The 11711-nt window shown below is 54.7% G+C and overlaps 1 protein-coding gene across 1 annotated transcript in view; it reads left to right on the top strand.

Moving 5' to 3' along the window:
* FAM20A (FAM20A golgi associated secretory pathway pseudokinase) overlaps positions 1–11469 on the top strand; it is a 14156-nt gene extending 2687 nt beyond the window's left edge. The window contains exons 2-11 of the mRNA XM_085304793.1: positions 1900–2329; positions 2435–2485; positions 2787–2865; positions 3488–3580; positions 5066–5181; positions 5721–5901; positions 6085–6194; positions 6526–6607; positions 6689–6748; positions 9215–11469. Of these exons, the coding sequence (XP_085160919.1) occupies positions 1900–2329; positions 2435–2485; positions 2787–2865; positions 3488–3580; positions 5066–5181; positions 5721–5901; positions 6085–6194; positions 6526–6607; positions 6689–6748; positions 9215–9479 (1467 nt within the window). The 3' untranslated portion in view covers positions 9480–11469. The remainder of the gene's footprint in view (positions 1–1899; positions 2330–2434; positions 2486–2786; positions 2866–3487; positions 3581–5065; positions 5182–5720; positions 5902–6084; positions 6195–6525; positions 6608–6688; positions 6749–9214) is intronic.
* The last annotated feature ends 242 nt before the right edge of the window (positions 11470–11711 follow it).

The following is an 11711-nucleotide window of genomic DNA, read 5'->3' as shown; positions in this document are numbered from 1 at the left end:
CTTCCTTGCATAACAGCCGCATTTTTTCCCCATCAGTAATCTATTGCTCGCTGCCACGTGTTGGGGGGGGACAGCCTCGGCGCGTGGGAAACGGGAGAGCAAATACGGTAACGCATTTGGGCAGCTTCTCTCGGGGAAAGTCTCCGAGGGGACGTGCTGCATGGCCCCCCCCGTTCCCTAGGCTTCGCCCCCCTCCCAAAACGCTGCCGCCGGGGTCCCCTCCCTCCCCTGCCGTCGGGTGGGAGGGTGGAGACGGGCGACGGGAAAAACCTCCGGCAACCGGGCGCCTTCCCGCAGCGCCGAGCGGCGGAGCAAAGAGCCAGCGAAGCCGGAGCTGCGGCCGAGGAGCGGGGCGGCCGCCGGCTCTCTCTGACGCCCCGGGACGTATTTGCCTGGGGAAACGGCAGCCAGCCGGCGCCCGGCTTGGTTAATGAACCACTCGGCGTTTTCCTCCGCTCATCCATCTCGGCGCTTTCAGAGCAAACTGAGCTTGAGCTTCGTTTTCCCTCTGCCGCGGACTCTGCCCCGCGCTCGGCCGGGCGCCGGGTCACCGCGCTCCGGCTCTGCCGTTGCGCACGCAACCTTTCTGCGGCGGCGCGGCCAAGTTCGGCTCCGAGCGGGGGGTGTTTTGCTCAGGAGCGAAACGCTAATCGGCTCTGGAGGCTTCCTCGTTTCCGCGGGGAGCCACGTGCGGCTCCGCCGGGCCGGGAAGCGCCACGTCCTGACGTTCAGCCTTGATTTTCAAGGTCACGCCCGGCACGCCGCCGGATCGCCCTGCAGCGTCCCTCTTTGCTGGATCCGAGACCAGGGTCGTTTAGGAGCCTAGCTTAACGAGTTCCCTAATCTGCCGGTTCTGCTGTCCGGGAGCTCAAGCTGCAGGAGGAACCAGCAGGGCTGGACCGTCTCCGGAGCCGCGAGCGCCGGCTCTAAAAGCAGCCGAGGCCGCGGTGCTCGGACAAGACGCCGTTGTTCCCCCGGCGGTGCCGGCACCGACGCTGCAGCGCAGGCTCCTCCTGGAGCCCTGCCCCTCCGGGAGCGCTTAATCCGTGCAACAGCCCGGCTCCCGTGCCGCCGGCGTCGCGGTCTAACCCGGCCGGCCAGCCGCGAGCGCCGACTCCTCCTCGCCCTTCCTCCTTCCCTCCGAGCCGCACGCGCTCCTCCTGGGGACGGAGCTAGGGACAAGCCCYGCGGYGGGGCGGCCGCAGCACGGGGTCCTYGAGGCTTTGCTTGCGCAGGGGCTGCAGCTGCGACGCTCCCGCTCGGAGGAGCGCGGCGCCGGCTCCCCCCGGCTCGTGCAGGGCGCGCGAGCGGCCGGGCTCTTGCTGCCATCGGGGAGCAGGTCCCACGCGCCGCCCCGGCCAGCGCCTCGCGGGCGGTTTCCCTGCGAGTTTTGCTGTTGCCCCCTGATGAAAGCAGTGGAAGTGCTCCCACGGGGATGTTCATGCTCCCACAGGGATGTTCATGCTCCCACGGGGATGCTCGCACTCCCATGGGGATGCTCGTGCTCCCGCAGGGATGTTCATGCTCCCATGGGGATGCTCACGCTCCCGTGGGGATGCTTGTGCTCCCACGGGGATGCTCATGCTCCCATGGGGATGTTCATGCTCCCGTGGGGATGCTCATGCTCCCACAGGGATGTTCATGCTCCTGTGGGGATGCTCGCGCTCCCACAGGGATGCTTGCACTCCCGTGGGGATGCTCGCACTCCCGGCAGCTCCTCTCCTCCCCGCCGGTGGAGATGGAGCAGTGGAGTCAGACGTGGCCGGCTCCCACGCGCCTCCCCGCTGGCTCTTCCCATTTTCCCGCGCCAAAGCGGCCTAGCAAAGCGCCAACGGAGCAGCGGGGACAGAGGCAAACCCCCTTCGAGACGCTGCCGCTCTGCGCAGCTCGAAACCCCAGGAGAGCCGAGAACRGCTCTTCGGGGCGGTTTCCCCTTCTTCACGGGGCAGCTCCCACGCACGTGCGTTCGAGCGGGAGCCTGGCGAACGCCGGCAGTGCGCGTCCGGGGCAGGATGTCCATGGGAAACGGAGGCGCGAGCCCCCCCAGCCCGTCCTCCTCCTCCTCCTCCTCCTCCTCCGGCGGCGGCGGCGGGTGGCTCCGCGGGGCTGGCGTCCCGGCGGGCGCGCTCACGCCGCGCCGCTCGCTCTTGCAGGAGGCGCGGGCTGCGCCGCGGGGCGCTCAACGCGACGGCGGTGCCGCAGCTCCGGCCGGACGCCAGCTGGCTCCAGTTCCACCTGGGCATCAGCCGCGACGGGCTCTACCCCCGCGGCAGCCCCGCCGTCGGCCGGCTCCTCCGCGACATGCAGGCCCTGAGCACCGTCAGCGCGGGTGAGCCCCCTCGGCCGGCGCGGGGTTGGAGGTGGTGGTGATGGTGGGGGRAAAAAGCCGGGAATACGGCCCCGTTTTCCCTCATGGCTCCTCCTGTCCTTGCAGACTACAGCCAGGACGAGAAGGCTCTGCTGGGGGCTTGCGACTGCGCCCAGAGTGAGTGAGCGGCCCCGGTCCCTGCCCGACGGGTTTTTCCTTTCCGGAGGGGGAAAGGATTCGCCCTGACGCCACGGGCGACAGCGCTGCCAGCTCCCTCCTCCGATCTGAGCCTGTTCGGTGGGGGGGGGGGGGTAAAACGTGCCCTGCAGAGGCCGGGACGGGGGCAAAAGGAAGCAGGAGTACGAGTAAGGGCAGCAGAGGCAGCGAGGAGGAGCCGGGGAGGGAGGAGGCGGCGAGGAAGCGGCTCCTCGGGCGCSCGGCTCCTGCAGGCAGCCGACGGCCCCGTCTCCTCCGGCAGTCGTGAAGCCCAGCGGCGTCCACCTGAAGCTGGTCCTCAGGCTCCAGGACTTCGGCAAAGCCATGTTCAAACCCATGAGGTAGGCGAGAGCGGCCGAGCTGCGGCTTCAAAAAGCGCCGGTTGGTTCTGCGCGGATGAAAGCCGGTGTTCCCACGCCGCTTACCGACACGGAAGAGCTCCCGGTATCCCACATGCTGGACACAGTGTGGCTAAGGCCTGCGTATTTCTTCCTTTTTCCCCCCAACACACTCTGTTTTACCTTATTTCTCTTTGGATACCCCCGCGTATTTCCAATTTCGATAGCTACGAGCCCGGGTCACCCCAAACACGGGCTTTACACGGCTTCTGCGTTTCTTTGAAGCACTTTGGGAGCCTTCTCCTCATTCCYGCCCAGATTTCCTCCCATTCCGCGGCAAGGCAGTTTGCACCGYGTCGAGTGCAACTGCTTCCCGAGCCAGAAAAAAGCCGGTTCCCATTGTCTGTGTCCTGAAAAATGTTGGTTTTTTTGTCCACATCTGCCTGGTCTCCAACAAGGCCGGCAGGTAAAACAAAGTTCTCCCTTGCTCAGCCGAGCAGGGGGGGCCCCGCAGAGGTCCGGGCGCTCCCCCCTACGTACGCGGCAGCCTGCAGATTGCACCCGCGCGCYTGGGCACGGACGGTGCAGGTGGCTGCGCAGTGACCCCGGGCGCCGTCTCTCGCAGGCAGAAACGAGAGGAGGAGACTCCCGAGGACTTCTTCTACTTCGTGGACTTCCAGAGGCACAACGCGGAGATAGCCGCCTTTCACCTGGACAGGTATGGGGCCTGCCGCAGTGCTGGCAGCTTCCCGGGACCGGTCCCCCCCTGCCCCACGGAGAGCCACGGCATGAGAAAAGTGGGGCTGGGCCCTGCAGAGCTGCTCGGCCTCAAGCACGCAACTGCTTTGCGATGGCATTTTGGGAGCTGATAGGTTATTTGCACCAAGCTTTGCCTTGGTCTCTGTAGAAAAACAGGCTGGAAGATGACCTCCAGGCTGCAGCCAGGGCAGGACTTTGCCAGGCTGTCACGCAGCCCCAGGCACTTGGTCTCTCCCACGCACTGATCTGCAAAGCCAAGTCTTAATTGCAGCCTCCATCCTGTCCCAGGGAGGTTCACATAGCACAGCACAGCCATCGTGGCCTGTTCTGGATCGAGATAAACTGCAGTCATGCAGCTTCAAGCCCTCAGTTAACGAGCAATTAACCTGGCACCTCTTCCCAGCAGTATCTGTATTTAATGAAATACAAAATACCCCCGTTTAGAAGAGGACTGCAGCAGCCTTGCTCCCCTCTGCAGGGAGACTGTTGTGTATCCAGGGGAAGTGATGCCCAGTAATGGTACTAGTGATGAAGAACAGGGGTTTTACACCCATATCCCAGGCCTGTYGTAGGTGATGAAGAGGACCAGACTGAAGCGATGTAGCTCAGACTCTGAACAAGGCAGTGAGGAGAGCTGAACTCGGTTTCCACCTCTGCCCCTGAATCACCGCGGTGAGACCCTGGTCGACCCACTCGCCCCGGGGCTTGGTCAGTTTGCCTCCCCCCGCCCCAGCGTCACCAGCTGGCAGCTGAGGCCTGACCACTTTTCTGAAGCACTTCACAGTTTTAAAAGCCAAAAGATGCTAGATGCAAACAAATGATTATTTTTTTTATCTTTAAACATTGCTCAATAAGTAACAGGCTCAATCCAGTCTTCTGTGCCTGATTCTCGGCAGCGGAGTGCGTTTCCCAAGGGGCAGAGCTGCTTCACCCGGTGTTACCGGCTCAGTAATCAGCAGCTGCTTTCTATTCCTTGGCACGAACATCTTCCCGCCCCAGGCCCTGATTTTTTAAGAAGTATTTGAGATGAATCCACTGGGAATCCATGCCTGCAGGTGGGGGCGATCTCCCCTTACCTCCCCCTGTCCCAGTGCCAAGCGTCAAACAGCCATTGYGCGAGGGCCCGCAGGGCAGCTCTCCCTCCTGGAGGACTCAGCTAGGATGCAAGGACACAGGAGCAACTGCCCAGAGAGAAGACAAATCCTGGAGAACATCACCCAGATTCTTCCAAGAGGCAGCTGCTGAATTACCAAAATCCAAACTTAGCGTCTTTTTGGTCCAGAGGGGGAAGGATCCCGGGCTATCTGCTAGAAAGAAGCCTGGTGGGGGGGAAATTCTACTTGGGTGCAAACAGAAGGGGAGAAAAAAGGCCCATGGTTTGCGATTGAGAAGGACAATGTCCTTCTGCGCTGCAGGCCTGAGAGCAGCTTTCTCTTTCGTGCAGGATCCTGGATTTCCGGCGGGTCCCCCCCACCGTCGGAAGGTTGATCAATGTCACCAAGGAGATCCTGGAGGTCACCAGGAACGAAATCCTGCAGAGCGTCTTCTTCGTCTCCCCAGGTAGGTGAGCACCGGGCTGCCGCGAGCGRGGGCTCCAGACGTGCTGGCCCGCAGCGGAGCAGTCTCAGGTGGGAAAGGGGCAGGCAGAGCTTGTGGTGACGTGTAGAAATGAAATTCCTGGTGGAAACAGATGCACAAAGACACTGTCACGGCAGATGCGCCCATCTCGTAGCCTCCATCTGGAAGYGTCTGCCATAAGTACTCATCTGCCCTCTTTTCCTAAACTTTCGTGTGTGTCCAGCCCTGTCCATCRACCAAAATCTAGGTATCCACCATGATCTGGCAGTTTCACCTCCGTTATGTGGTTACATCACAGAAGGAAAAGAAAACTATTTTGGTCACCCAACAAATGCAGTCACCACCCCATAAYGGGGAAGAGGTCAGACCACGCCACCCTCGAAACGGGGGAGCCTCTGCTCCAGAGCATCCACTGGGCTGGGACCACGGTCAGGACTGCGGCCAGTACGGGACTGGCAACACTGGGCAGAGCTGTTGCCCCCTCCCGCAGCCCATGCTTCCTCCCCCCGTTCTCCTCCCAGCCAGCAACGTGTGCTTCTTTGCCAAGTGCCCGTACATGTGCAAGACGGAGTACGCGGTGTGCGGGAACCCTCACCTCCTGGAAGGGTCCCTCTCCGCCTTCCTGCCATCCCTCAACCTGGCGCCACGACTCTCCATCCCCAACCCGTGGATCCGGTCCTACTCGTTTGATGGAAAAGAAGAGTAAGTGGGTAAATGATGCTGATTCCCATGTCTGCATCGCATGGAGCACGCAGGAAGGAGGCGGCTGAGACGTCCCTCCTGCCCCTCTGCTCCACCTCCACGCGGGAGCCTGGCTCTGAGGAGCGCTTTGGCCGAGGCACAGCCACCGCTAACGGCAGCCCCTTTCCCCTCCACCTCCTGCAGGTGGGAAGTGAACCCACTCTACTGCAACACCGTGAGGGAGATCTACCCCTACAGCAACGGCAACCGGCTGCTCAACATCGTTGACATGGCCATCTTCGACTTCCTGATAGGTACGCTGGACTGTCCTTCCGCACAGGCCTTCGCTCCCACATCGCAACGTTTCTCAAAGGGTTTTGCCAGCAGGGTTGTCTTTCCTGCTCCACAGCCTGTTTGGGGAGACTGCTGTCTCCAGGTTACCACATCTCCCTGCAGCCCCATGAGCGCCCCAGCCCTCTCCATGGGGCTCCGGGGGATGAGGGCAGCAGCTCTCCGGGTCCAGCTTAGACACTGCCAGCAAGGCAAGAAATATTTCACGTGGGTCTGAAGARAAGCAGAGGGTAAGTCAGAAAGTTCCTCAGTCACTCGCCAAGAAACTCTGCTTCTCTCTCGCCCCTTTAACAGGGAACATGGACCGTCACCACTACGAGATGTTCACCAAGTTTGGGGACGACGGCTTCCTCTTACACCTGGACAACGCCAGAGGGTAAGGCTCCGAGAGGGCGCCCGCAAGGAGAGGGCGGCTGCGGGCAGGCAGTAAGCTGTGCGCTCTCTGCTTACCCCCTAGGTTCGGGCGACATTCCCACGATGAAACCTCCATCCTGGCACCGCTCTCCCAGTGCTGCGTGTAAGTGCCGGCTTTGCTCTCCTCCTCAGCCACGCTCGTGCTCCTTGGTGGGGGCTGCCGTAGCCCCCAGGCTTGGCTCCATCTGGCAGCTCTGGGAAGACCCTGAACAGGTTTTCACTGGCAGACCAGGAGCCACTGCCTGTTGGATCGAATCCTCCAAGAAGTGTCTCCTAGCATCTCCCAGGCTGTCGATACGAGGTGCTCTCAGACCCATTTGTCTGAGCAAGTCTGACAAGGAGCTCAAATCTCCATCCAAAAGCCTGGGAGAACTTTGATACAGTTAATCACATTTACTCCTCTCATGGCATTAAGGAGAAGCTCATAAGTTTTACTATTTGAACCCTATCTTGGCTAGTCCTTTATTAACTTACGTAAATCAACAGCTGAAAGTTAAATTAAAGAGACAGGGAAAAAGCTGCTCTTCCCTGTGGTTTCTCTTTAGGAGATGTCTAACCTATTTCCTTGCTATTCCTGCTCCAGCTAAGCCTTAGGAAGTTAATTGCGCTCTCTCCCCAAACATCTATATTACTGGATCTAATTTTAAAAACTGTTATTTGCACCTAGTGTGACTTCTCATTTATAATTGCAGGCGCTCAGTGAATCCTTCCGATGAACTCTTATTTTGTGTAGTTTAAATTAACTCTGCCTCTTAATTTGATCTGAATAGTAATATCCCCACAGGTCAGATCTTTCTATTCTTCTGGATCCACCTTCCAGGAGCTGTTCTTAATTTAGTTCTCTTTGTAAAAGTAGTSAGAAGACCACCTGCAAGTCACACCTTTTAATAAGCCAACCAGGGCCAAAAACAGTGTAAAAGCAACTCAATCCACTGGAAGGAGATGTACAAAACCTGATTTCCTAGAACAGACAATCCGTCTGGAATAAGCAAGCATCCAAAAACACTAGGAAAGGAAGTAAAAACGTTTCCCTAAGTAAGCACAGTGGCGCAGACTCCAGCCTGCCGTTCCAGGTTAGCAGGACTCCCTGTCCATCAGCCCACGGAGTCACCTCCTTATTCCTGGACAAAGTCCAGCCAGGTACATCTCAGCAGGAATGAAATCCTGCAGCAGAAGGAAATCAAGGAGCTCTTATGGGCTCCTAGATTTTACTATGTAGGAGAGTAAACGTACTATTTACTTATGGGCGCAGAGTCTAGGCAGCTCCAGCTGACAGGTACTACTCAAAACATGGTAAAACTCAACGACGAGCTACTCACTTCCCTGTTAAACATGTTCAGCTTGTTCTTCTCTACCTTGGGCTTCCAGCAAATTTAAGTCTTCTGATAAGAGCCCTGCTACTTCCAGCTACCTGTCACGGCTCCTGCACCAGTCCTTGTCCCACACGTTGAAGTCTGCTGCTCTCCTCGCCCAGCATTGCTATTACTGAATGCAGCAAACGGCACAAATACRCTCGTGCAGTAAGAGATGGTCCTTCTCCTGGAAGAGCAAGAACTCTAAACAAAGCATAGACAAGCCTGAAAATAGCCTAGAGAGGGGCCGGAGGAAGGGTTTCCACCTCASCCTTCTTTCCACCTTCTGCCTATTTCTTATGCAACTGTCACAGCATTCAATAAGCCGTTCCCGCAGGGTCAGACCATCCCATTCTCCATCTCCAAGCAGCGCCGCTGTTCGGATCAGAGCAAACACAGCTGGTGTTTACCCACGGCAGCTCCCGGGAGCCGCTCCTTGCCTAGCAGGACGCTGCGCTCCTGCTTGTCGCCGCAGTTCGGGGCTGCTCTGGCGGCAGCAGAACCTCAGTCCTTGAGCTCCGACAGGGATTTAAGGCCTCGTCACCGGTGTTCAAAAGGCAATAATTAAAATCGCTGATTAGTTTCAATATTATAGATGCTGCAATCTAAACTCCTTGCTGAAGATTAAACAAATTTTATCAAAATTACTCAGTTTTGTTCCCAGAAGTGTTTCAAGACACTTTTCATCCTGATTTATGTCAAAGGAAAATATTTAAATATCAGTACTTCTTAAAGGGAAAAGGTCACAGTTGGATCGGTTCCAATAAATATCCCTTCTTTTTACTTAGAGTGTAACAGGAGATTTTTCCTCAGTTATCACCAGCTAAGACGTGCCTTTTCATTTTACCTCCCCTCTGCCCCTGCCCCATAAGCATCGTCTTCAAGAACAGGGCACAACCCAGTTTCACAGACTGTTGCAGGGTGATCTCAGACTTGGAGGAAAAAGTTATTGAGAATTTTTACCACGTTTCTCTCAGGAAACAGAAATCTATGGTACAAATACTCTGCAGTCTTGAGGAACAAACGAGGACCAGAGGTTTCTGCAAACATTTTCGTCTCCTTCAAAAAGCATGTTTTCATTCCAAAGCTCTTTGGCAAACACCTTCACCCAGCTCTGCCTCCCTCCTTCCCCTCCTACCGGGGGGCTAAGACAGCCAGCTCCTGCTAGGATACTGTGAGAAATTTGCATGAAGATGCCTAACCTATTTTTCTTCCAGAATAAAGAGGATGACGTTATTACGACTCCAGCTCCTGGCTCAGCCCGAATACCGGCTCAGCGATGTCATGAGGGAATCTCTCCTGCAGGATCGCCTGGCACCCATCCTCACCGAACCCCATCTCTTGGCTTTGGACAGACGGTTACAGCTTATCCTCAAAGCCGTGAGGAAATGCATAGACACGTATGGAGAAAGCAAGGTGGTGGCCAACGACACCGTGCAGCCCATGGTTCCCACGTCTGACAGAGTGAAGCTGACCAGTTAAAATGGTCCTTAGCTGCTATTCCCAGGAAGGAAAGACCCCTGCAAGGCAAGCGGAAAACTTTAATAGCTGCTAACTTCTGTCTACAAAAGCCTGAGAGATTGAGATGGGAAAAAAATCTTGGAAGACTGTCAAGATTCACACTGGCTTCCTATGCTGAATGCTTGACCAAAGCTCCCATGTTTGGGATGAAAGGTTGCCAAGTGTGTTGGTAAGTTGTGGTTTAACTGTGGCAGATCTTTATACTCTGAACACCAGYTCTCCAGTGGAAAAGCAGAGGCCTCCTGTTCTGTAGCTGGCCAGGTCCCTGGGAGGGTGAGGGAATCCATGGGCACGGGTTTACTCAGCCTGCACAGGACCTTGGTCTCACTAGTGAAGACCTACAAACAACATCTAAGGATGAGGCTTGAATAAAGAGATGCTAACAGTATTTTCCTCTTTAAGTCTGTGTTCTGTAATCAAGGCAGTGGATGTGAGGAAAGAGCAACCTTATTTCACAAGGGCAGCACCTGCAACTTTGAGACAGAASAGCACATCGAATTAGCCCAGTTGAACTGAAGAGCACCTGCAGGGTGTTCACCAGACTTGTCCATTCCCCCAGGTCTCTGCTCCAACATAAAATTATCAACCCACTCCACTTTGATCTATTCATGCTGCCCAAAAGCCCACTACCTCACAACACAGTGAAATCACTTTTATTTTTTACCTGCATTAAGGTGGAAGAATCAGTTTAGGTTTAAGAGGAAGGCAGGTATGCATTGCCTTTTACCTTGTAAGGGCAGTCCTCTTTCCAAACAAATCAAGCCCTCCCCGAGCCCACCGAGAGGCATGGGACTGTAATAACCATTAAAGCAGCTACAAACTTCTAGTGAAAATATTTTGGTAAAGGGAGAGGTGTTSTAGCTCAGGTCATCTTCTCATAGCTTTAAAAACACTTAAACTAATTAAGCTTTTCCATTGGAAACTAGAACTAGGTATCTCACACACAATTTCTGTCCATTTTGAAGGGATGCAATAGGAACTAAAGACCAAGAGAGGGTGGGAGTTCAGAGATCTTTGAATTTATCTTTCCTTTTCTTCCCAAGGACAAAGGTTAAGAATGATTTGATTGCTGAAGCTCTCTTTAATAGCTTTTTCCTTTAACTGTTCAAGAATTATTGCACCAAGCTTTTTGGCAGTCTAGAGAAAGTATTTGAGAATGTTGATAATTTATCATCCTTAAAGGAGAAGAACAATCAATCTGCAACAAGCTTATTCAAAACTAACCTTTAAGTTAAACAAAAAGCCATCAATAGCACTGTAGATCTGAGGAGGATCCCAAAACCATAGCACAAACGTTGCCAGGACGCATAACCGAAGGCAGTAGCTGTTAACTGGTTCTCAGTGAACCACTTCATCTACACTGGCTCATTTTCTTGCAGGTTGGAGTTTTGCCCAACCTCAAGAGAGCTCAGTAACATTGGCAGTAAGTGCCTGGATCGTAAAAGAAAAGACTAAAGCTTGTTTGGCCACAACTATCATTTTTCATATGGGACTGTAGTGAAGCTTAATCTAATGTCACAATAATTCTAAAGTTGGCTACTTGTCTCCAGGCTGTAAAACTACAGAAGAGGCTTTAGTTGTAATTTGAGGATGGTCCCACTGGTCCCCRTTCTATTCATTCTTGTGTTTGAGGAACTTTGAAGTATTTCTATTTAGCGAGGAGATTCTTCCAGTATTCTGGAGCCACAACTGTTAGCAAGGAGGGAAAAAAAAAAAGAAAAAGAAAAAAAAAAGAAAAGCTCATCTGTTTGGGCCTGATTTGTATCTTATCATGTTCTTCTATTTCCAGCTTTTGCAAAAGCAAGTTTCTAGATAGTTCAGTCAAATGAACTGAATTCTCCATGCTGGTGGGCTTACAGATCATATCTCGCTTCCCCTCCCCCTTTTTTTTCCTTTTAATCAACTCTTGTGAATGGAACAGACTAAAATAAAAGGAACGACGCTTTCAGCATGCAAGGTGTGGCAGTTATTTCAGTATCACGCTATTTCCAAAGTTTTATCTCCCCCTACTGGTGACTTTTTCTGAATGTGCATCTTCCCTTTCTCACCTCYCGTCCACCAGAACACACTTGCAGGCACCGCAGGCTCAAAGCTTCCAGTGAGGTTGTGCATAGATGGCAGCGGACAACTTACAGAAAGCTCCAGCAATAGTGGCTGGGCCAGGATTTAACAACTTCAAAAACAGATCCAGGT

This window comes from Rhea americana, unplaced genomic scaffold, assembly GCF_003343005.1.
Source record: "Rhea americana isolate MKP2758 unplaced genomic scaffold, rheAme1 scaffold_21, whole genome shotgun sequence".
NCBI classification, from domain to species: Eukaryota; Metazoa; Chordata; class Aves; order Rheiformes; family Rheidae; genus Rhea; species Rhea americana.
The sequence above is the reverse complement of the archived record's forward strand: the minus strand, read 5'-3'. Positions and strand labels throughout refer to the sequence as shown.